Source organism: Hippocampus bargibanti, linkage group LG01 (genome assembly GCF_051943395.1).
Source record: "Hippocampus bargibanti isolate YZ-2025 linkage group LG01, ASM5194339v1, whole genome shotgun sequence".
NCBI classification, from domain to species: Eukaryota; Metazoa; Chordata; class Actinopteri; order Syngnathiformes; family Syngnathidae; genus Hippocampus; species Hippocampus bargibanti.
In genome coordinates, this window is record NC_142734.1 from 4,599,344 (window position 1) to 4,623,745 (window position 24,402).

Here is a 24,402-nt window from a genome sequence, read left to right on the forward strand (position 1 = left end):
GATCAACAGCAATTTTTTATCAAGATATGGCTTGTATATATACAGTAATATATATATATATATATATATATATATATATTACTGTCAAGCCATATCTTGACTTTACTGTATATATATATATATATATATACAGTAAAGTCTCGTTATATCGATATTCAAGGGAGTCCGAGAAAATATCGATATAACCGGGACTATCGATATATCCGACCCTGTTTGCATGTAATTTTCTCCGTGCGTGCATAGAAATAGTATCGATATAACCGGGACTATCGATATATCCGATATCGATATAACGAGACTTTACTGTATATATATATATATATATATATATATATATATATATATATATATATATATATATATATATATGCTCATGTATTTTGTTTTTCTACTTTCATTCCTTTCATCACTTTGCTGCTGTGAAATGTAAATTTCTCCACTGTGAGACTAATAAAGGCATATCCAATCCAATTATCGTTATTTTACACACACACACAAAAACATAAATCACACACATGCACGTTTAAAGACATTACATACCTCTAAGTAGACTTTTCTGTTCTCCAGAAGATGACAACATCTCCCTCACTAGCCCCCGAAAAGAATTTGACGGAGCTTGGAGAAAAAGTCCATACCGAGTGTGATGGTAGGTTTACAAAATCTTGTTCATGGTTTAACTCCAGGACCTTGAATTCATGAATCTAAGAATTCAGATTGAATAAGAATAAGAAAGATTGTTTGGATTGACATTCACAATAATTCAGAGTTTTGGACAAACACTGAATATAATACGACTCTCAGTCGTACAGGAGTGGTCCATTGATGAAAAGGGGTTGAGTTAGGGTTCGGGTTTAGGGGTTAGTGTTAGGATTAGGGTTTAGGGGTTAGGGTAAGGGTTACCATTTAGGGTTAGGGTTACCAGTTAGGGTTTTGCGTTGGCGTTAGGGGTTAGGAAAAGGGGTTAGGGTTAGGGTTTAGGTTTTGGGGTTAGGATTAGGGGTTAGGTTTAGGGGTTAGGGGTTTAGGGTTACCAGTTAGTGGTTAAGGTTAGGGGTTTAGGGTTGGCGTTATGGGGTAAGGGTTAGGAAAAGGGGTTAGGGTTCAGGTTTTGGGGTTAGGATTAGGGATTAGGAGTTATGGGTTAGGGTAAGGGTTACCATTTAGGGTTAGGGTTACCGGTTAGGGGTTAAGGGTTATGTGTTATGGGTTAGGAAAAAGGGTTGGGGTTCAGGTTAGGTTTAGGGATTAGTCGTTATGGTTAGGGGTTAGGGTAAATGTTACCATTTAGGGTTAGGGATTAGGGTTACCGGTTCGGGTAAAGCAGGGGTGTCAGTCATTTTTTGCCGCGGGCCACATTGTAGTTATGGCTTCCTCTCAAGGGCCGTTATGAATTTGGGGAATCCATTAGAATGTTTAAATCCCTTCAAATATTACATATAGAGCACACAGCAAATTAATGAATAACTCGTTTTCAAATCTGAAGTTAAGAATAATGACTTTTATTGTGGTTGACATCCAAAAATATGAAAATTTGGCTCAGATTTTAGCAATCATCATGGAATTTAGCAAGTTTGATTTGCTTTCGCGGGCCGAAAAAAAATGATGTGGTGGGCCGGATTTGGCCCGCGGGCCTTGACTTTGACACCTGTGGGGTAAGGGGTTGTTAGGGGTTGGCATTATTGGTTTGTGTTATGGTTAGGGGTTAGGGTAAGGGTTACCATTTAGGGTTACTGGTTAGGGGTTAAGGTTCGCAGTTAGGGGTTGGCGTTATGGGTTAGGGTTTGGGGTTAAGGTTAGGGGTTAGAGTTAGGGTTACCATTTAGGGTTATGGATTAGTGTGAGGGGTTAAGGGTTGGTGTTATGGGTTGGTGTTAGGGTTATCAGGGTGGCCAGTGTTACTAGCACACTTTTAGTTTGCTGATCATGCTCTTCGGATGAGGAGCGAAACGTCCGACACCTTCAAAGAAGTACAGATGACGCCTAAAGAAACCTTTTCATTGACTGACTATAATCGGCAAATAATGTTTATGATTAGCAATGATACCTCTTGTGCAGTAGGGAGCCGCCATACTGGCTTGGAGCAGGAAACACACATGAGGTGGGATGGACCCAGAATTTCAGAAGCATGCTCGGAGAGTTTGAAAAGCAGTAGTAGTGTGTTTTCCGCTGATGAGTCACCAGCGCCCGTCACTGACGGTAAGGCACCTTTTTCTGTGACCATCAAAACTGTTGATAATTGAAACAAAATCCCTTTTCCGCCACCAGAGGACTGTGCAGGACTTCTTCTGGCTTGTCTACATTGTCGCTTCCATGAATTTCTGCACCTGCTGGTGGACACATTGGACCGGGTTGTCGGCCATTGCTTTCCTTCTGTGAGTCATGTGACCGAATCCGTTGAGGGTGACCATCAGGGATGGGAGTGCTTAACTTGCAACCCTGGACTGGACTGGAACTTCTGCAATTCCTGCCAGGACTCGGCAGAACTGCTCGAGCTGGCCATGGAGATATCAGAAGTATGCTATCGTTGAGAAGAAACCGCTAAACTAAATACCGTGTCAAACTTAATAATAATAATTATTATTATAGTAATAATAATAATCATACATTATATTTCAAGCGCCTTTCAAAACTCTCAAGGACACTACACACTACAAAATAGAATACAATAAATAAAATAAACTTAAGGTCCAGGGGCCCAAATCCGTCCCTGCCACATGAATTTGAAAAACAGACTCTTCATAAACAAGCAAACATTATTTTTTAATCAACTGCCCTTGACCCTCTTTTTTTTTAAATACAGTGATACCTCAGCTTACGAACTTAATTGGTTCCCAGAAAGTGTGTGTAAGGCGAAAAGTGTGTCTTCCAAAAATTAATTTCCCATAGGAAACCATTAAAAATGAGAATAATCCGTTCCCAGGTCCCCATAAAACATAATTTTCTACTAAATAAGCCTTCAACTACACAAACTACACATTATTTTATGTATAAGAAATGTGCTATTGTATTGTAATTGAAGAAATAAACTGTATTGTATAATAGTTTAATATTTGACAACATTTAACATGATTTTCACATGAAAACCGAGAAGGAAAAAAAAGAAACTCCAAACTCTTAAATAAACCTTTTAATATTTTTCCAAAGATAATTTGAATTCAGAATCGGGTGCGTACAGTGACTATTGCCACACCTCCACAAAACCGAGAAAGAAGCATTAGAATGAACTACATACACGTAACAGCAAATCCAGAGGTCGAATTTTATACAGTGATACCTTGAACTTAATTGGTTCCCAGAGAGAGTGTGTAAGTCGAAAAGTGTGTATCCCAAAAAAATAATTTCCCATAGGAACCCATTCAAATGAGAATAATGCGTTCTCAGGTCCCCTTAAAACAGAATTTTCTAATAAATAAGCCTAAAAACTACACAAAATATACCTTATTTTATGTATAATAAATGTCCTATGGTATTATAATTAAAGAAATAAACTGTACTGGATAATAAAGTGGTTTTATTTACCTTTGTGATGGTCGTTGATGGCTTGATGGAATGGAGTGGCCGTTTTCATCAGCATTAAACACTTGATGAGGAACGTAGCCTTCTTCGTTCACCATCTTGAGGAATGATCCCTTGTAGGTGCTTTCTCTGCGATAATTTTACATTTTTCCTCATCAATTGTGTTCTGTTTAGCTGGGTTAATAGCTTTTTGAATCAAGCGTACAGATGGCTTGTGCGGGTTATTTGTGGAGCCGGATTGCCAACTTTAGTTCGCTGACGAAGCTCTTTGGATGAGGAGCAAAATGTCCGACACCTTGAACAAAGTACAGATGACGGCTGAAGAAACCTTTTCCTCGATGGACCACTCCTGCACTTGAGAGCCTACACACATTGCTATTTGGCTGTGTTTTTTTGGAGAAGCTTGCTAGTTGGACTAACGTGAGCTTTGTTGCCTCGAAGAATCGGAGTGAAACAAGAAAGAATATATAAAAATAGGGTTTCTTTTTTGACTGTTTTTTAAAGAGGATATTTACCTAAAAGGGGTTTAAATATATACACTAAACAGGGTAAGTTTAATCAAAGATAAATTAAAAGCCGTTCTCCAAAAATATTGTTGTACATCATGCAATTCAACGATTCATCATTTTTATCACATACTTAAAGGACAACCGACATCACTTTTTTGTTTCCTAACTGACATCAGAAAAACGTTTTATAGCATCTAAAATACCCAAAACACGCAGTATGATATTTTTAGTCAAATGCAAAACACCAAAAAAATGACTTAAACTGACCAAAATCTGCAAAAAAATGAACCCGGAAGTGGCCAGTTTCAGACAGGCTGATTAATTCCTTACACAGAGCATTGTCGCCCTTTTCTGCCTCTTTTTGGTGCAACACGACGTTTTCAGACCAAACAAGAACAGCAAAATGCATCGACGTGATGAAAGGACTGCTACAATGTGTCCTTTTTTCAGTCAGGGGCGTTCCTTCAGTGACGTCACGTGAGGACTCGTCACCAACTCAAAAATAAGACTTCCGGAATATTCAGCGCAAGTCTTAAAACGTAAAATATAGCTATATACGGTGAAATCTTTGTAAAATACGCTCAGTAGAAGTCATTTGAAGCCATTTTACAAATTATGGACAGAACTTGTCAGGAGATGTCGGTTGTCCTTTAAGTTTGTCTTAGTAAAAGTATGTTCAATGTTTCGATTTCCAACAAATTCTTGGGAGTTTTTTTTATTGTTTGTTTGTTTTTTTACTGCAAAAAGGTTTTTTAAAGCAGTTTGACATCCTCAACCAAACGCCTGTAAACACGTGGTACCCAATATTGGTGCTACAATCTCCAGTTCTTCTTAGATCAGTAGCGAAACACTGAACACCACAAGGCACTTAACATGAAACATGAATTCTAAAGATCTCACCGTCCCGTCGTCATGACGTGAATAGACAGGCACAAACAAACGCAAGCCTTACCTGGCTGGAGACGGAGTTGTACCAGAGTAGAAGTCAATACCATGCTTACATCATGTGCTACAAGTGCTGGAAAACAAATAAACAATTTTCATACACCAGCAGTCTTATGCAATATTATGTAAATGTTACGAAAAGCCCATAAAGATCCGAACACAATGCATAGATATCGAGGGGGGAAAAGCGATGATTTGATTTAAAGAGGTCGTTCCAGTGTTTTTTACATGTGCTCCATGAAATAAATGTTGGTGTAAATTCTTATTTGTAGTTTTTTTTCCCGTAACAATAACCAAATAGCATCATCGTCCGACACGTGTTTACATGCTGTCGCAATAGCAAAAAAGTTCCAGTGTTTTGAATGAAATGGTTTGCGTTTTTTACCCCCGTTCAAAAACTTTTTCTCTTCCTTTCGGCTTTTTCCTTCAAGGGGTGAATAAAATGCAGTTAGGATAGCGTAAAATACTTCGGTCAAGCCAACCTCCAATCGCAAAATTTTAAATCAAGTGAGCCGCCACAACGATTGTCAATCCTGTGCAATACGGTAATCTCTCGCTGGCGAGCGTCGTTGGCCATCTTCAAAATGATAGCGTCTCAACTGAGAAAACTCCTCTTGGCACTGTTCTGTAAGTTCTTATTCTTCCTGGGTGAACACGATGGTTATCAGACAACCAAGAAATCGCTCATTTTACATTTGTTTATTTAAATTCAAACCACTGCCGGGCATGCTCTTATTATAGCGCTTTTATTTCGAAGCTGGCCTACGCCACTCGCTGGCGACAGACTACCGTAATGCACAGTGTTGTCAATCGATGTGGCGGCTCACTTGATTTCAATTTTGCGAGTGGAGGCTGTCTCGAAGAATGACTTTGGAGGGGAACGTTCGAACCACTTAAGAAGATGGAGCATTTGCCTTTCATCGACAAATGATGAATTTGTAAAAAAAAAAAAAAAAAAAAAAAAGAGGTTAGCATTGAAGGCTAACAACCACGGCAGGTGCATCGCGATTCAACACTAATGTCATTTTAAGGCATCGACATTTTCGAGTTCTAAGACACAAGGAGTGTAAAGCATTATAGTCATAAATAGATTTCTTCTATTATTGCTATTATGATTAAAAACGCAGCACTTCCTCGCCGCAGGCTATTCTGCGTTAGCATCATTTATCATTTCCTCACATTCTTTGGAATCACCACAAATTGAGTGAATTTAGTATCTACCCGTCGATAAATACGTTTTGCTTGACATATAAAAGTCTAAAAGTGTAACTATTGTCATCAAGGTTTCGATTAAAGCAGCAAGACGAAAAAACAAACCTTGACAATCAAGGGCGTGTGGAGGAGTGGGGGGTTTAAAGACATAAAAAAAAGAAAGGCTGAGAACATGTAAACGCCGAAAAAAAAACAAGCAGCAGAGTCAAGCTGCATCATGGAGGGAGTCTTCCAGGAGGGGGCGCTAACAGCCCTGCTCATTCTCATCCATGCTTACGCTGCTCTTACGGCTGCTGTCCTTTGAGGCTTCCGGGGAGACGGACGAGAGCAAAGGGTCCCCACCTCGCACGGGCGAGACGTTGTCTTCCATGAGGATGTCGTTGAGTTTGGAAGCCGGCCTGCCGTGAATGCTGTAGTGGTCGTCGGCGAAATTGGAGTGCACCTCGTTTCGCTCTAAGGTGCCGGGGTGCTCGGGCGTGCAGGCGGGATGCTGCTGGTGATGCGTGTGAGGGCGTAGCGTAAACAGGTCCTGGTGACAGTCCTCCAGAGCGGGCTCCTGCTTGATTCTCCGGCTCACCAGGTCAGCGGGGCACAGCGCCGACGATGTGATGGCCAGGCCGTGAGCTCGAGCCTGCATCTCTAACTCCTGCACACATACGAAGAACAGTGAATGGCAACTTGCTGCTTTCATTAATCTGACTGTGAAGTACAGAGAAATATTAACATTCAAATAACGTGAGTGAATGAATCTACAATTAAAACAATCCGCAAGCCTGTTTTCATACCTGTCAACCCGCGACAGCAATGTTTCCTTACTTACTGAAAAAAAACATGCATGTGTAATATATCAATCATTGCACAATTTTATTAACAAAATTTCACATGTAAAGATAAAAACAGTGATACCTCAGCTTACGAACTTAATTGGTTCCCAGAAAGTGTGTGTAAGGCGAAAAGTTCGTCTGCTAAACATTTATTTCCCATAAGAAACCATTAAAAATGAGAATAATCCGTTCCCAGGTCTCCATAAAACATAATTTTCTTTGACATAATCCTTAAAACTACATAAAATATACCTTATTTTATGTATAATAAATGTGCTACTGGATTGTAATGAAAGAAATAGACTACAGTACAATAAAGTCGTTTTATTTACCTTTGTGATTGTCGTTGAATGTCGTTGCCTCACAATATCAACCCCCTCATCCCTCACCCGCAGTGAATTGCTTGAAGCTAGACAGCAACCATGTGACCAATCAGGCGAGGTCTGTATCCTGTATGAAAATCAACTGACGGATGACAAGTTACCGGGCTAGTAGACTGTGTCTGTTCATTTCACAGTCAATCGTTTGTTGTCTTTCATACTTTGTAGAGGTCGTGTAGGGCACATGCTTTAAAAAGTAATGGGATGATAACTCCATTTTGCTTTATTGCGAATGAACTTCAGGGTAGCAAGCGCCAGAGCTGGGATTGGAGAGTAAGTGAAACCAGGGCCCCGACATTGAACAGGGCGACACGTGTAACTGCCACATCCGTTCTAAGCCTGCTATACTGTAGTTATTCTGTAAACTGCATATATAATACTAATACTAATACTAATACTAATACTAATACTAATACTAATACTACTAATAATAATACATTTCATTTATCAGCGCCTTTCAAAACTCTCAAGGACACTTTACGGTCACAGGATCTTTTGTCTGCGGGTGAGCAGCGGCAGCCACACGCGCCCACGTTCACTCAACTAGGAAGTAACAAAGTTAAAAATAATAATAATAATAACAAATAATATGTGACGTTGATCAGAAAATCAGATTTATGATAATACATTTCATTTATACGCGCCTTTCAAAACTCTCAAGGTCACTTTACAGTCACAGGATAAGCTTTTCTGTGGGTGAGCAGCGGCAGCCACACGTGCCAGCGTTCACTCGACCCGGAAGTAACTCAAATAGATAAAATGCTAGCTAGCCAGCTAGCTAATAGATAGCTAATAATAATAATAATCATAATAATAGATTTCATTTATGACCGCCTTTCAAAACTCCCAAGGTCATTTTACTGTCACAGGATAAGTGACTTTTCTGTGGGTGAGCAGCGGCAGCCACACGCGCCCACGTTCACTCAACTAGGAAGTAACAAAGTTAAAAATAATAATAATAACAAATAATATGTGACGTTGATCAGAAAATCAGATTTATGATAATACATTTCATTTATACGCGCCTTTCAAAACTCTCAAGGTCACTTTACAGTCACAGGATAAGCTTTTCTGTGGGTGAGCAGCGGCAGCCACACGCGCCAGCGTTCACTCGACCCGGAAGTAACTCAAATCGATAAAAAGCTAGCTAGCCAGCTAGCTAATAGATAGCTAATAATAATAATAATCATAATAATACATTTCATTTATGACCGCCTTTCAAAACTCCCAAGGTCATTTTACTGTCACAGGATAAGTGACTTTTCTGTGGGTGAGCAGCGGCAGCCACACGCGCCCGCGTTCACTCAACTAAGAAGTAACATAAAGTTAAAAATAATAATAACAAATAATATGTGACGTTGATCAGAAAATCAGATTTATGATAATACATTTCATTTATACGCGCCTTTCAAAACTCTCAAGGTCACTTTACAGTCACAGGATAAGCTTTTCTGTGGGTGAGCAGGGGCAGCCACACGTGCCAGCGTTCACTCGACCCTGAAGTAACTCAAATAGACAAAAATCTAGCTAGCCAGCTAGCTAATAGATAGCTAATAATAATAATCATAATAATACATTTCATTTATGATCGCCTTTCAAAACTCCCAAGGTCACTTTACTGTCACAGGATAAGTGACTTTTCTGTGGGTGAGCAGCGGCAGCCACACGCGCCAGCGTTCACGCGACCCGGAAGTAACTCGAATAGACAAAAAGCTAGCTAGCTAGCTAATAATAATAATCCTAATAATAAATTTCATCTATAAGCTCCTTTCAAAATTCTCAAGGTCACTTTACTGTCACAGGATAAGTTTTTCTGGGGGTGAGCAGCGGCAGCCACACGCGCCAGCGTTCACTCGACCCGGAAGCAACTCAAATAGACAAAAAGCTAGCAAGCTAGCTAATAGATAGCTAATAATATTAATAATAATACACATTTCTATCTTGTATTTTGTAAAAATAAGAAGTTACTCAAGTAGTTTTCTTTCACTGGATATTTCCGTACTTTTTCTAACACATGTTAGAGTAGTAACATATGTAACATATGACAATTGCATTAGTGTTTTGCAAATTCCGGCCATTCGTTCTCTGCGGTGCTTATGTTGCTGACGATTGATCAGAACTGGAGCCTCACCCCCCACCCCCTCTGATTTCAGGTGAAAGGCTGACTATACCCCGCAGCACATGTTGAGACAGAAAAGCATTTTCACGCGCTTTCCACCACCATGCCTTTTAGGCAGAACGAATGCCAGCACTGTTTTTGATTGGGAGGAATGTCGGTGCCATTTGAATGTCATTGCTGGACAGCTCTGGGGCGATCGTGCTTTTTTTGCCCGTGTAAAGCGGCATCATTTTCACAGCCCCGCTTTGTTCAGAGGAAAGGTCTGTGCTATTGGACAATCTGCAGCTGGATGACCAGACGAGCCCGCGATGACAAGAAAGGAGCGTCGGCGCAGAGCTCCAATGCGTATGTGGAACTGTCGCGGCTTGGAATTGAAGCGGATTTACATGGGACAGGAGATGTGAGACAATCTCTTCCGTCAATGGATGATACAGCTTCGTGTTTGCTTTCAACATTTAGCTTGCAGTAGACCTGCACATTCCACCATGATGTCCCTGATCCACTGGTGAAAAGGATGCTTTGATCCTCTCCTCTTTCACCTAAAACTGCTTCATACTAAAGAGTGGGTGCAGAAAGTGCTTAAGACAGTGTTTATTTTGTGTTATGTCACGTTATTTGGTATGTATTTATTTTTACGTCAAGATAGTGCCGGGAGTGTTGCTGCCTTGATAGCAAGTCCTGTATTTTGTTTTTCAACTTATTTCATTTCTTTTCCCCTCACTTAATCACTTTGCTGCTGTGAAATATAAATTTATCCACTGCAAGACTAATAAAAGCTAATGATATCCAAATGAACCAATGCTTCTTGCATGCGAGTTTGGCCAGTGAACCACTAAACCACAGGTGTCAAAGTCAAGGCCTGGGGCCCCCACAAATTTTTGGCCCCCACAGCATTTTATTCGGCCCATGAAAGCAAATCAAACTTGTGAAATTCCATAATGCTTGCTAAAGTAGCACCAAAATTTCAAATTGTCCCATGTCAACCGCAATGACAGTCAATATTTTTTACTGCAAATTTTAAAAATTATAATTTATTCATTTTTTTGGGTGCTCGGTATGTAATATGTGCAGGGGATTAAACATTCTAAAAGCTTCCCCAAATTCATAACAGCCCTCAAGAGGCCCGCGATGAGAAGAAAGGAATGTCAGAGCAGAGCGCCAATGCATATCTGGAACTGCCGCGGCTTGGAATTGAAGCGGATTTATGTGTGGATGTGGCCTGCGGCGAAAAAAACGAGTTTGACAACCTTGCACTAAACCATGCAGCAACCCTCAACAGGTTTTCTACAACAACACACACGTGATGATGTTGTCGGGGTTACCAAATTGTAGTTCATAGGATAGAATAAGGTTGAATGAGAAGGATCATGAGAACGGACGGAGGTCTTCCACTACCTGTATCCTCAGCATAAGATGTCGATTGGCATTTTCAAGTTTCCTCTGACAGTTTTCCAGCTCTTTGGCCCTTTGCTGCTCACGTTGAAGCTTCCTGATGTAGTCCACCGACGCCTTGAGGATGGTGCCCTTGTTCCAGCGCATGTCTCTGAGAAGTACATAGCAGCCTGAAATTAGCCATGTTCCATCGAGCCCCGAATCTCAGACACAACTACGTAATACTACTGACACCACATTGCAAACGAGACATGACGTCGATTTGAGGCATCTTGTGCTCACATGTTGCGTCAGCATAACTTGTACGGTGATACATCGGTTTACGAACCCCTTGGATTAAGAACTTTTCGGTTTACGAACGTTAAATTTATGAAAATTTTACCTTGGCATACAAACTATTTTTCGGGATACAAACGGTGCTACCACAATGAGTGATATGTCCTCTATTCCCCGCCCCGAGTTGTCGGTTAAAGCCATGTGATTGGTCAAGAACGCAGCAGTGAGGGGGGGGGGGGGGCGTTTAAACATTAAAGAGACAGGCAGACGATAGAGAGAGAGTGACAAAATGGATAGAAAACAGTGAAATTTGAACTTGTTTCAACTTTGATAGTTCAAAGGCACAGTGTAGACTGCAAGGGTAAAATTCCCATCAATCAGGTTTCACAAATAACCCGCACAAACCATTAGTAAAATTTGAAATGAAAAGACAAGCAAGGGAACCAGCTATTAATGATGTTTCTAGTGTGTCTGCTTGAATCTGTGGCTGTTGCAATATCACAACTTCCAAGATGTACAACCCAGAGCTCCTTGAGACACTTTTTGCAAAAAGCTATCCATTCCATCAAGCCATCCACGACCATCACAAAGGTAAATGAAACGACTTTATGATACAGTACAGTTTATTTCTCGCCATTATAGAAGATGTATATTCTCAAAGATTACACCGTATAATAAAATTCCCTTCAAATGTGGACCACTGATTACAAAGAGGTATGTATTGCGCAATACGTCTTTGTAAGCTCTCAGTCGTACAGGAGTGTTCCATCGATGAAAAGATTTCTTCAGCCGTCATCTGTACTTCTTTGAAGGTGTCGGACGTTTCGCTTCTCATCCAAGAGGGTTTGTCAGCTAACTAAAATTTTGCTGGTAGCTCTGACCCTATCTATATATATATCCCTACTGTCCTGAGGCGGCGGTGCCAGACCTCTGCTATGATAGGTCCTTGCTCTCAGGTTGGGGGGAGCAGAGGACTATTTCGTGAGGCTACACTGATTACTTCTATTGTCCTGACTGATGATGGTTTATGACTGGCCTGATTGCCCCATTTGCTCTGGACAGTCACTCATTGTGGTGTGCCGTGTGTTTCCCCGAAAACTAGTTTGTATGCCAAGATTATATTCTCACGAATGTAACGGCAGTTTGTTAGATAAAGCGTTCGTAAGCTGAGGTATCACTGTATAAATAAAAAAGAACATTACGTTCCGCCGAAATAGCCACAAGTGACACCAATCAGGCAGGAGAGCACAATACCATGGCTGACATTAACATAAATCTGAAACTGTTGTTTACTTTGAACGTCCGACACCTTCAACGAAGTACAGATGACGGCTGAAGAAACCTTTTCATCGATACTTTGAACTAAGTTCTCACAAACTGCGATAACGGAGACCCCAAAGCAATTTGGCTGCCATAGAGGCTGTGTTTTTTTTCTTACACTCGTGATATCAAATTAGCTCGGTAGAATTCTACAATTAAAACACTTCTGGTAGCCGTGTGGAAGACTATGCAGGTAAAAGGCGTAACTTACGGGTCATTTGACTTTGGAATTAAAGTTCCCAGTTCTTTAATTCGATCGTTGATGTTGAACCGTCGTCTTCTTTCAACTACGGGACAAAAGTAGACAAAATGAAACGATGATAATGATGATTGAGTGCTCTTCAAGATGCTTTGCATCAAATCAATGCAAGACTCACTTAAATTGTGGTTGTCCTTCTTCTGTCTCTCTTTAGCTAGAGCTCTTACCTCAGCTGCTGGGAAAACGCAAAGGTCAATGCCCGTGCAACCCATATAGCGCTAACATTTAAAAATCAAATGTCACACATACCAACTGGAAAGCCTTCAGTCCTCTGATAGTTGTCAAATTTGCCACATGATCCAGACTTATCCAACATGTGCATTACGGCCGGAGATTGCGATGCTGCACGGTAGATGTTTTCAGGGTCAGTGACGTACAAAAGAGGCATAGATACAAAGAAGCGTGACAAACGATTCTTCTCATTGGTGAGGGACATTTCAAAGGCAATGCAATGCTATGATATCCGAGGACGAGAAGCGTCACTGATGTTTTTCCACGCAGATAAAATGAAGAGATATGAAATTTTCATTCAATTCAACAATTGACTCATCCAAGCACCGACCTGGGTATTCCCTTTTGATGTTGGGCAGGTTGGCAGGGCAGGAGTTGCTAACGGACAATCCTTGCTGGGGAATACCCTGATTAGCATACATGTCCATGAGCGTGGCTGGTACTGGGATCTACGGAACACAGACAAATGGCCAAGGTGATTTCAAACGTAAGCCCAAAACCTGGCAATGAGACTATAGTGATACCTTGGCTTACGAACTTAATTGGTTCCTAGGCAGAGTGTGTAAAGCGAAAAGTGTGTATCCCAAAAAATAATTTCCCATTGGAAAACATTAAAATGAGAATAATCCGTTCCCAGGTCCCCATAAAACAGAATTTTCTACTTTCTAATTTTCTAAGCCTTAAAATGACACAAAATATACCTTATTTCATGTATGATAAATGTGCTATGGTATTACAATTAAAGAAATAAACTGTACTATATAATAATGTCGTTTTATTTACGTTTGTGATGGTCTATGAGAAGGTTTCTTCAGCCGTCATCTGTACTTTTTGAAGTACAGATGTCAAAAAAGTACAGATGACGGCTGAAGAAACCTTCTCATCGATGGACCACTCCTGTACGACTGAGAGCTTACACAGATGTTTGTGATGGTCGTTGATGGCTTGATGGAATGTAGTGGCCGGTTTCATCAGCATTAAACACTTGATGAGGAACATAGCCTTCTTCTTTCACCATCTTGAGGAACGATCCCTTGGTGGTGCTTTCTCTGCGATAATTTTACCTTTTTCCTCATCAATTGTGTTCTGTTTAGCTGGGTTGATAGCTTTTTGCATCAAGTGTACAGATGGCTTGTGCAGGTTATTTGTAGAGCCTGATTGATGGGATATTTCAACCTTCCAGTCTCAGTTTCGTTTTTTGTTTCAAGCTCTGTCGTCTCCCTTTCGTGTGTGTGTGTGTGTGTGTGTGTGTGTGTATATGTTTTCTCACTCTCTGTCGTCTGCCTGTCTCTTTAATGTTTAACCCCCCCTCTCCAAGACTGCTGCGTTTTTGACCAATCAGGTGGCTTTAACCAAAGACACCATTTTGTTTTTGGGAGAACGGCCTCACTCTCTGTCTGTAAACCCCACCCCCTCACTGTTGCATTCTTCACCAATCACGTGGCTTTAACCGAAGACTGGGCCGAGGAATAGAGGACAAAATAGTCAGCCACCATTTTCTTGTTAGGAGAACGGGCTCGTTCGCGAACGACATATCACTCATTGTGGCAGCTCCGTGTGTATCCCGAAAAATAGTTCGTATGCCAAGGTAAAATGTTCATAAATGTAACGTTTGTAAACTGAAAAGTTCGTAAGCCAAGGGGTTCGTAAACCGAGGTATCACTGTATTGCTAAGGACGTACCGTGTTGGCCATTTGAAGTCCAGGGTCCATCAGGCCTAGGATATCGTCGTTGTAACTGGACTCCAGACTAATAATGTCATCGATGACATCATCCATCTAAAGCAAAAAAGGGGACGTCATTCAAGCAAAAGCGCATAAAAATGGCCGTTGATTTAGAATGGAACGGAGCGGCGGCGGCGGCGACCTCTTTCTCGCAGTTGGAGTTCAGGGTCAGTAAGGCCATAGGGCTGTTGGGGGCGCTGTTGCCCGGCCCTGGCGGCATGCCCCCGTGGTCAGAGGACTGGTTGGGGCAGGGCAAGCTCAGTACCTGTGAACCAAGCTTTCCCAGGTACTGTTTGACCTGCTGCTGCTGGGAGCGCTGGATGTGGTACTTGGTCGGGTTCTCCAGATGAGTCTGCACCTGTTGCAACCCAGGAGACATCAGCGACATCAGTTTGGCATGTCAGCAATACTGTGCGTAACTTAAACTCATCTGAAATACACAAAACTGGATGGTTTGATCTTGCGGTTTATTTTGTCACTTTGTGTTATTGTGCGTCATGTGGAATGGATACAGATTGTTTTTCAGCATTTTTGGCCACTGCAGTCATCAAGGAGGAGACTGTGGTGAGCGGTTGCGCTTTTTCGGCAGCACGAATATGCCAGCACCGTTTTTGATTGGGAGGAATGTCTGTGCCATTTGAATGTCATCGCTGTACAGCTTTGGGACAATTGTGATTTTTTTGCGGCTGTAATGGGCAGCATTTTCACAGCCCCGCTTTGTTCAGCGAAAAGGTCGGTGCTGTTGGACAGTCTGAGGCTGGATGGATGGATGGCTTGAAGAGCCCGCGATGAGAAGAAAGGAACATCAGCGGAGAGTGCAGATGCGTATTTGGAACTGTCGCGGCTTGAAATTGAAGCGGATTTACGCGGGACAGGAGATGTGAGACAATCTCTTTCGTCAATGGATGCTCCAGGTTCGTGATTGCTTTCAACATTTAGCTTGCAGTGCACATTTCACCTGATCCACTGGTGAAAAGGACACTTTGATCTTCTCCTCTTTTATTTAGAACTGCTTCATACAACAAAGAGGGTGCAGAAAGTGTTTAAGATTGAATGACTGTGTCTTTGTGTTGTCATATTATTTTGTTCTTTTGACCTCAAGATGGCGCCACGAGAGTGACTGCCTTTCCAGCTGCTCCCGTATTTTGTTTTTCTACTTCTTCCTTTCCTTTCCTCTTCCTTCAATAACTTTGCTGATCTGAAATGTAAACTGCGAGACTAATAAAGCCTAATGCAATCCAATCCAACCCAAAGTCTCCGCACCCCTGTGTAATTGGGAGGTTTTTTTCCTGTTCTTTGTCACACCGGGCTGGTAGGTAAAAATATTTCAGTCTGAATGAAATTTTGGTTGGAATTCACTTCCATATGACGACGGCAGCCTATTTAATACATATGTATAGAAGAGTTGTGGGCCATCAAGGCCTGCGAAGCCTTCTCTGTTGGTCAGACGCACTTGCCTACTTACATACTGGGTCTTAAAACGTGTTTCTTCAAATTGTATTCATTTGCTCCAAACAGTTTAATCTCTTCATTTCGTAGCGTATCATTTAGTTGCACCATGACGATCTTCTACGCCAGAAACCTTCACAACCAGTAGTTACTTCAGCCACACTATCAATGGGACTGTTTCTGGAACTAATCAGATTTCCGATTCGTTCTTACAGAATTAGTTCGGTCCGTAGAGTTGGCCTTTAATGGTTTCAACATTTTGTTCCCCTCCTCTAATTGGTGAGTCAAAGCAGAACTGTACACATTAATATAATGAATACAAATGATCGCTGATGATGATTCAAATGTCTTAAAACGTCTAATGTCAGTGCATGGTGTACTGTACATGGAATAGTAACATCCTGGTTTTATACTAGTAACGTGATAATGGTGGTATTAACTTTATCCGGTGACTATAAAGTGTCCATGAGAGTTTTGTAAAGCGCTTATAAATGATACGTATTATTATTATTATTATTATTATTATTATTATTATTATTATTATTATTATTAAGTCAGGCCTGGGCACTCAACGAAGTGACAACTGTCTACTGATGTTATGATTTTAGTCACTATTCCTTTATTTTAATTTTGATAGCCCATGCTAAATACCCATTTTGTAATTTCAATCAGAGAGAAATGAACGTGACAAAGGTTCGAAGTTAAAGAGGAGAGGCCATTTAATGTATGGGCTGTAAAAGATTTGAACAAAATACATGCAGCAATGTTTATAAAGAGCACTGCACACCATTGGGAAAAACAAAAGCTAGCACCAATGCTAATGATTATCAAGACGACAAAAGAACATACCATTAAATTTAGTGATCCGGTATCACTATTCCTGTGATGACAAGGATCAAGTTGATGTTATTTTTAAACTACCTTAATAAATAAATAACTAAACAAACTAATAATAATAATAATAATAATAGTAATAATAAACAAATACATAAATACATAAATAAATATGCAAACAAATAACTATATACTGTAAATAATAATACTTTTCATTTATACGCGTCTTTCAAAACTCTCAAGTAAATAAATAAATACATACATTATAGTAATAATAATAGTAATAAACAAACAAATACAAAAATAAATATGCAAACAAACCAATAAATAAATATATATACTTGTAATAAGAATAAATTTCATTCATAAGTGTCTTTCAAAAACCTCCCAAGTTAATAAATAAATAAATAAATAAATAAATAAATAAATAAACAAAGAAATAAATACAAAAATAAATATACAAAAAAATAAATATATACTGTAAATAATAATACAATTCATTCATAAGCGTCTTTCAAAACTCCCAAGTAAATAAATAAATAAATAAATAAATACATAAATAAATAAATAAATACATGTGACTGAAACACTGCAGTTGTAGTGAAAGGGGGAAAAAGGAGCTGGGTGTATCTTTTACTTCTACATTTTGTCCCCCCACTCACAGGGTACAATTTCATCCAATGACTGGAGATCACCGCTACAGAAATGTAAATTGGAGGAGATACTTGTGTTAAACTCATCAAAACAAGCCTATATGTAAACTGTTCAATGCCCAGAAGTATATCTTTGCATCGATACCATTCATACCATCCACATAAATGAATACAAACATACCTCACAAGGGTGATATCCAAGCATCTCAAGCATTATGTATCCTGATTTACAAGGTCCAATCTAAGAATCACAATCTCGGCACAACTAAGTTCTAACTAAGCTCGAAAGGACTGTCACTTCTGCTTTTCTCGAGACTGAGACGTCTGCGAGGGAAGCCACTGTGGCTTGTCTTTAAACACCGGAGGAAAAAAAGGGAAAAAAAAGCCAAATACGTCATTAGTTATGCACGTTAGAGATTGCCGGCAGACACAATGAGCCTTTTCTAATTTGGTTTGTTTCATGTAAAAACTGAAGTTATGCCTTTATGGCGTATCACTTGATGTGAGGATGCTGAAGAAACAGTGAGTGCCTTTGTCTGGCGAGGGCCACCTCTTTGGCTGGAACCTGCCTCGGGCTTCGACTTGGCCCCATCCAGTTGTTTAACCCTGTGGATCCTTGGCAAGTGAGACTACATCAGCACAGCATACATAATTAAAGGGCAACCGACGTCACTTATTTGTTTCCTAACTGACATCAGAAAAACGTTTTATCGCATCTAAAATGCCCAAAACACATAGTATGATATTTTTAGTCAAATGCAAAACACCAATAAAAGTGACTTAAAATGTGTAAAAGTACTTCAATTTGAAACAGGAAGTGGCCAGTTTCAGAAGGTCCACCCCCATGTTCGTGGTGTCACGGCAAGACGTCTTGCCTTGCTGGAGAATCAAAACAATGGCTTCAGATTCTGAGAATATGCTTTCTTGTTACTCATCCAGTTATGAATATGATTCAAATAGTTCTGAAGAAGAAAGCATACATGTTTGCGAATGAAAGAATTTATTCTGTGTCATTTTTGAGGCATCAGGGGTGGGAAATGTCGCACCCAAAAAAGGCAGAAAATGGCGACAAAGCCGTGTGAGGAATTAATCAGCCCGTTTCCACAGGCTGATTAATTCATTACACAGAGCTTTGTCGCCCTTTTCTGCCTCTTTTTGGTCCTACACGACGTTTTCAGACCAAAGTACAGCAACATGCACTGACGTGATGGAAGGACTGCTACAATGTGTCCTTTTTTCGGTCAGGGACGTTCCTTCACTGACGTAACGTACGGACTCGTCACCAACTCAAAAACAAGACTTCCGGAATATTCAGTGCGAGTCTTAAAACGTAAAATATAGCTATATGCGGTGGACTCTTTGTAAAATACGCTCAGTAGAAGTCATTTGAAGCCATTTTACAAATTATGGACACAACTTGTCCGGAGACGTTGGTTGTCCTTTAAGCCTATCATATCTTTGTTCTAACTCACTTCAATTCCACTGTTTCCTCTTTTTCATTTGTCACATCAATAGTTGTCAGCGCGTAACACTCTGCTTCTACTGCAATGGCTATATTTGCTATGATCAAAGGACAACCGACACCATTTTTTTGTTTCCGAACTGACATCAGAAAAAACGTTTTATAGCATCTAAAATACCCAAAACACCAATAGAAATGGCTTAAAGTGTCCCAAAACTACTTCAAAATGATCCCGGAAATGGCGAGTTTCAGAAAGTCACGCCCCCTTGTTCGTGACATCACGCCAGGACGTCTTGCCTTGCTCGAAAATCAAAACAATGGCTTCAGAATCAGAGAAGATGCTTTCTTGTTACTCATCCAGTTATGAATATGATTCAAATAGTTGACCTGAAGAGGAGACCATAAATGTTTGCAATCGATTAAAGAAGTCCTTCCGGATCAATTCGAGCCATCAGGACTGCAATGTAGTGTCCCAGAAAATGCACAAGATGGCGCCCAAGCTCCGTTGGAAATGGGCTGATTTGTCTGCTGGGAATTTGTGTCAACTAGTATCAAATAGTAGTCTTGGTGCAACACATGATTCACCATTGCATTATTTGTTTTCCTTCTAATTTCGCCATCAACACAAAGTTTTCAGACCAAACAGAGTACCCAAAATGCATTGTGTGTCGCTTTCTCGGTCAGGGGCGTTTCAGACGTGACGACACGTCTGGAATCGTCACCAGCTAGAAAACAAGACTTCCTGAATATTCAGCCCGAGTCTTAAAACGTAAAATATAGCAATATGTGGTGGAATCTGTAAAATACGCTCAGTAAAAGTCATTTCAAGTGATTTTACAAATTATGGACACAACTTATCCGGAGGCATCGGTTGTCCTTTAAGGATTTGTGCTGCCTGAGGTAGGACTCTTAGATATATCGGCAGCTTTCCAGGCTGCATACCCCAGACCAGGGGTTCTTAACCTGGGTTCGATTGAACCCTAGGGGTTCGGTGAGTCAGTCTCAGGGGTTTGGTGGATCCTCCGCTACAGAGGTCCACCCCTCAGTCTAGTCTGCAGTTAGTAGGTACAGTCATTGGAAGAAGGGTTCGGTGAATGAGGGATGAAACTGGTGGGGTTCGGTGCCTTAGATCAAGAACCACTGCCCCAGACAAACAAATCCAATATTTTATCAGGTCAGCCTGCCTGCCTGTTACCCTAGAAAGTCAATGAAAAACAAATCGGAATTGTCTTGCATTGGAAGCTTTCCTCCCACCTGTCATACAATCAGGTCTTGTGTTCCTGCGAAAATCATAAGAGCCTCAACAGTCCCCTGTTCATGCTGGGAGACAATATCATTGTCCCGGTGCCCATGTGAGGTGCGTTAAAAAAAGTCCTGCAGATAGGCCTCACCTTGGGCAGCAAATTGTGATTACAGGGTTGTAAAAACGACAACACTGAGGGTCCAGGGGGTCTGGAGATATTTACAGCTCTTCAGAGGAATGTCAATAACAGCGTGGCAAAGAATGGGATTTGCTCGCTAGTGAATTAAACAGGATGGAATTTTGTTATCTTGCGACGGATAATGGACTTCATTCACTTCGCTGGTACAGCAGTAATAATCAATAATATTGTAAATAGGAATAAAAACGAGCAACATTCCAGCATTAAAGTTAATCCGAGAACTAGACATGGGTGTTTTTCTGAAAACTAATCCAGAAAAATATACTGTACGCCTGATACAAGCAGGTATAAACAAACAAACTTAATAAATCCATTCAAGTTCATCAATTGAAATTGGGTTTTGCTTACAACTAAAAGTGGTTTCAGTTTGTAGTCTGTAACTACAATGATTAAAAACAATATTCAATGACTTTTCGTTTCTTTTTTTAGGATAAAAGATAAAATCTTGAGATTTTTTTTAATCTACTCGTTGATCACTGATCCTTTTTTTCCTGTCTCAGCTTTCATGTGAGACAAAAAAGTGTCTTTGAGCAAGAGGCGGGATAAACTGATCAAACTGAATCATTTTCATTAGGTTCGCAGGTGAGATGAAGCCCATCTCAGCTGAGCTTTGGAGGGAGCACCCTGAACAGGATACTACTCAATCATACTCATAATAAGGACGACCATTCACACTCTCATTTACACCTTCAGCAGTGACGTGCAGTCAGTGGAGGCAGGTGAGGCAGTGCCTCACCTGTCATCATGGAATGCTGTCATGGAAATATCAAATGAAAAAATAAATTAAACAGTTATATGTATTTAGTGATTTGTACTTTAAAGTTCTTGTCCATTTAACTTCACCGTTTTAGGATTTTTTTCAAAATCGCTGAATTTTCACATTTACCGTTCAAATACTAAGTAGAGACGAGCGGTGACGTCATTGATGACGTCAGTGCCTCACCAGCCATGAACCTCACCGCACGTCACTGACCTTCAGCAATTTAGATTGAATAACAAATATTCAAGTTCCTGCCGGAAGCTGAAGTACCCAGAAAAAACCCTGACAAGCAATCCCACATCAATGGCTGATCTAAGGGGGTGCCCTGAGGTATCTGCTAATGTCTAAAAAATTGGCCATTTCCATCATGTGTGTTTTTGTTGCATTTTTTTCTGGTTGTGTTTCTTAGAAAGGCATAAGGTTTTACAAGAGTGGCACGACACAAAGAAAGCATTTCATTGCCATATGCACATAAGGAAAGGGTTTTACTTGTTATAATTCCACCGGCTGATATGAATGGACGAACTGCATTTTACTATAGTGGACGGCTTATCAAGAGTACAAGTATTTGAAACAATAATAATTCAAATTCTCCAGCTAGTCCAGAATTCTGCTGCTCGGCTCTTGACTGGTACTCGTAAGAGGGAGCACACAACTCCTACTCTGGCATCCCTTCACTGGCTTCTTATAGATTTTAGAGTTCTTTTCAAGATCATATTATTGGTCTTGAAATCTTTAAATGGCCTCGTTCCTCCTTACCTCTCCGATCTTTAAAGGACAACCGACGTCTCCGGACAAGTTGTGTTCATAATTTGTAAAATGGCTTCCATTGACTTAGCGTATTTTACAAAGATTCCACCGCATATAGCTATACAGTAAAGTCTTGTTATATCGATATCGGATATATTGATAGTCCCTGTTATATCGATACTATTTCTATGCACGCACGGAGAAAATTACATGCAAACAGGGTCGGATATATCGATAGTCCCGGTTATATCGATATTTTTTCGGACTCCCTTGAATATCGATATAACGAGACTTTACTGTATTTTATGTTTTAAGACTCGTCCGTTTAGAGTCCGTACGTAACGTCACTAAAGGACCGCCCTTTACCGTAAAAAAAAGATGCATTGTACGTCAATGTATTTTGCTGTACTTGTTTGGTCTGTGGACCTCGTGTTGCACCCGAAAGCCGCCAGAAGGCCAGAAGAGGGCGTCCAAGCGCCATATAAGGAATTTATCATCCTGTGTGGAAACAGAGGTGGCCACAGGAGGTCGCCATTTTGTGCCTCTTTTTTTTGGGTGAGCGATTTTCCCCCAATGTTGCCTCAAAATGGCACAAGCGCTTTTTTACAGCTTCAGCTGTTCTTAAAACGTGATATAAATCCATATGTATTGTATTATATTGTAAATAGATTTTTTTTCTCACAGTATCTGAAGCAAAAGTCACTATTGCAAACACGTGTTATAGTGTAAGGCTAATTCGCATTCTTCCTCTTCTTAAAGGCAGTTACTGAGACAAACAAAAGTGAAAATTTGCTCGTATTATAAGTACTGTACCATTAACTCATTCACTGACAGACGTGTGCTAAATGTATCCACTCCAGTGTCAGGGATTTTGTCATTTTCACTCCAATTCCAAAACCCACAGATATTGAGTTTTAGGACTACATAAACATTCAGTGCAGCGTAAGACCTTAGACCAGGGGTCGGGAACTGATGGCTCGCGAGTCATTATGGGCTGCAGGTGGGTGAAAGAGCAATGTTGATTGGATGATACTGATCTAAGGTGGCCGTTGATGTTAAAAAAAGCTATCTTGATTGGACGATACTGACCTTGGTGGAGAAAAGGTTACTTGCACAGTAAATTCACATAGCTGCTGTTCAGAACTGACAAATCTCACTTGGGGTGAGCACTATGAAATGATCTTTAAGATCAAATGAGTAGTAGGTTTAAATGTCACTTAATTTATTCTGTGAAACACACACAACTGACTGCATCTGGCTGCCACAGCATACAACACAGCTTGTTTTTTTTTCACATGGGTTTGGATCATTAAGCAACCCCCGAAGGCGTCAGCAGCCCAACATATTTAAAGTCAGAAACATGCACAAAGCATGTTGTTGTACATCAGACGGGACGTGTGATTAGTTTTTTGACTTGTATGCTTAAGGGCATTATGTGATGTTCCTGCCGGAGACTTGGAAAAAAAGGAACCATTAACAAAAGAATGGACCACTCTGTGTGATGACGAAGATTCAGGCCCGCTCTGTGCTATAATCACTGGAACAATTGTGATTTTGATGAGAAAAAAAAACAGATCATGGACTGGCAATCTTCAGTCCTCATCAGGGCTTGAAAAAAGGTATGTCTGTATGTAAGTAAAACCTCAATGAATTCCTTTACAACTGTTTTCAACCACAGGACCACATTTCTCCAGGGTTGGAAAGAAAATGTCTTGTTTAAAAATAGTTCTCGAAAACACATAAAGTGATACCTCAGTTTACAAACGCTTTAGTTTATGAACTTTTCGCTTTACGAACATTAAATTCGTGAGAATATAATCTTGGCATACAAACTAGTTTTCGGCAAACGAACCAAACCACACAGAGCGCCACGTTGGCTGGCGGACAAGTGTTCCACACCCCCTTTCAGTGCAGATGTGGTTTGTTATCGAGTGGAGTACTTGTGCTATTATGGGACCGAAAAAGACCCCTCCACAGGCTACTGTTATGTCGAAGAGGACGCAAAAGAAATTTACGGTCGAGCAGAAGAAGAAGATCATCGAAAAACAAAAACGTGGGGTTGGCTGGCGGACTAGTTTTCACCCCCCTCCATTTAATTGAGTGCAGACGTGGTTTGTTATAGAGTGGAGTACTTTTACTACTATGGGACTAAAAAAGACCCCACCACGGGCTAGTGTTAAGCCGAAGAGGACACAAACAAAAATTACGGTCAAACAGAAGAAGGACATCATCAAAAATCACGAACGAGGCGTGCGTTTGTGTGACTTAGCTGTCCCAGTACCATTACGCTAAGTCGACCATTGCTACCATCCATTGACAACGCCCATCACAAAGGTAAATAAACC

At 40.5% G+C, this 24,402-nt stretch overlaps 2 protein-coding genes across 5 annotated transcripts in view; one reads left to right on the forward strand and one right to left on the reverse strand.

Moving 5' to 3' along the window:
* The first annotated feature begins 570 nt into the window (after positions 1 to 570).
* Positions 571 to 2,975, forward strand: LOC148902802 (myoD family inhibitor domain-containing protein 2-like). The gene is made up of 3 exons (XM_088991270.1): positions 571 to 646; positions 2,056 to 2,196; positions 2,266 to 2,975. Exons 1-3 carry the CDS (start codon positions 571 to 573, stop codon positions 2,526 to 2,528), a joined length of 480 nt encoding a protein of 159 aa, XP_088847396.1. The 3' UTR covers positions 2,529 to 2,975.
* A 2,978-nt stretch (positions 2,976 to 5,953) lies between these two features.
* mitfb (melanocyte inducing transcription factor b) overlaps positions 5,954 to 24,402 on the reverse strand; it is a 44,526-nt gene continuing 26,077 nt past the window's right edge. Inside the window, exons 1-9 of one of the 4 annotated variants that reach the window (XM_088991261.1) lie at positions 17,825 to 17,983; positions 14,850 to 15,065; positions 14,666 to 14,761; positions 13,315 to 13,432; positions 13,002 to 13,094; positions 12,871 to 12,927; positions 12,705 to 12,780; positions 10,901 to 11,048; positions 5,954 to 6,828 (exon numbers count right to left, since the gene is read on the reverse strand). In XM_088991261.1, coding sequence (XP_088847387.1) covers positions 6,427 to 6,828; positions 10,901 to 11,048; positions 12,705 to 12,780; positions 12,871 to 12,927; positions 13,002 to 13,094; positions 13,315 to 13,432; positions 14,666 to 14,761; positions 14,850 to 15,065; positions 17,825 to 17,857 — 1,239 coding nt within the window. In that variant the 5' untranslated portion in view covers positions 17,858 to 17,983 and the 3' untranslated portion in view covers positions 5,954 to 6,426. Of the gene's footprint in view, positions 6,829 to 10,900; positions 11,049 to 12,704; positions 12,781 to 12,870; positions 12,928 to 13,001; positions 13,095 to 13,314; positions 13,433 to 14,665; positions 14,762 to 14,849; positions 15,066 to 17,824; positions 17,984 to 24,402 lie in introns of those variants that run through there. The other 3 variants (XM_088991254.1, XM_088991245.1, XM_088991248.1) reach the window with 3 other exon arrangements.

Excerpts from the sequence above, each read along its gene's own strand:
- LOC148902802 (XM_088991270.1), top strand. The coding sequence starts at position 571 with ATGACAACATCTCCCTCACTAGCCCCCGAAAAGAATTTGACGGAGCTT. Across the intron at positions 647-2,055 it reads AGTCCATACCGAGTGTGATG|TAGGGAGCCGCCATACTGGC; the intron begins GTAGGTTTACAA and ends CCTCTTGTGCAG. Across the intron at positions 2,197-2,265 it reads ACCAGCGCCCGTCACTGACG|AGGACTGTGCAGGACTTCTT; the intron begins GTAAGGCACCTT and ends TTCCGCCACCAG.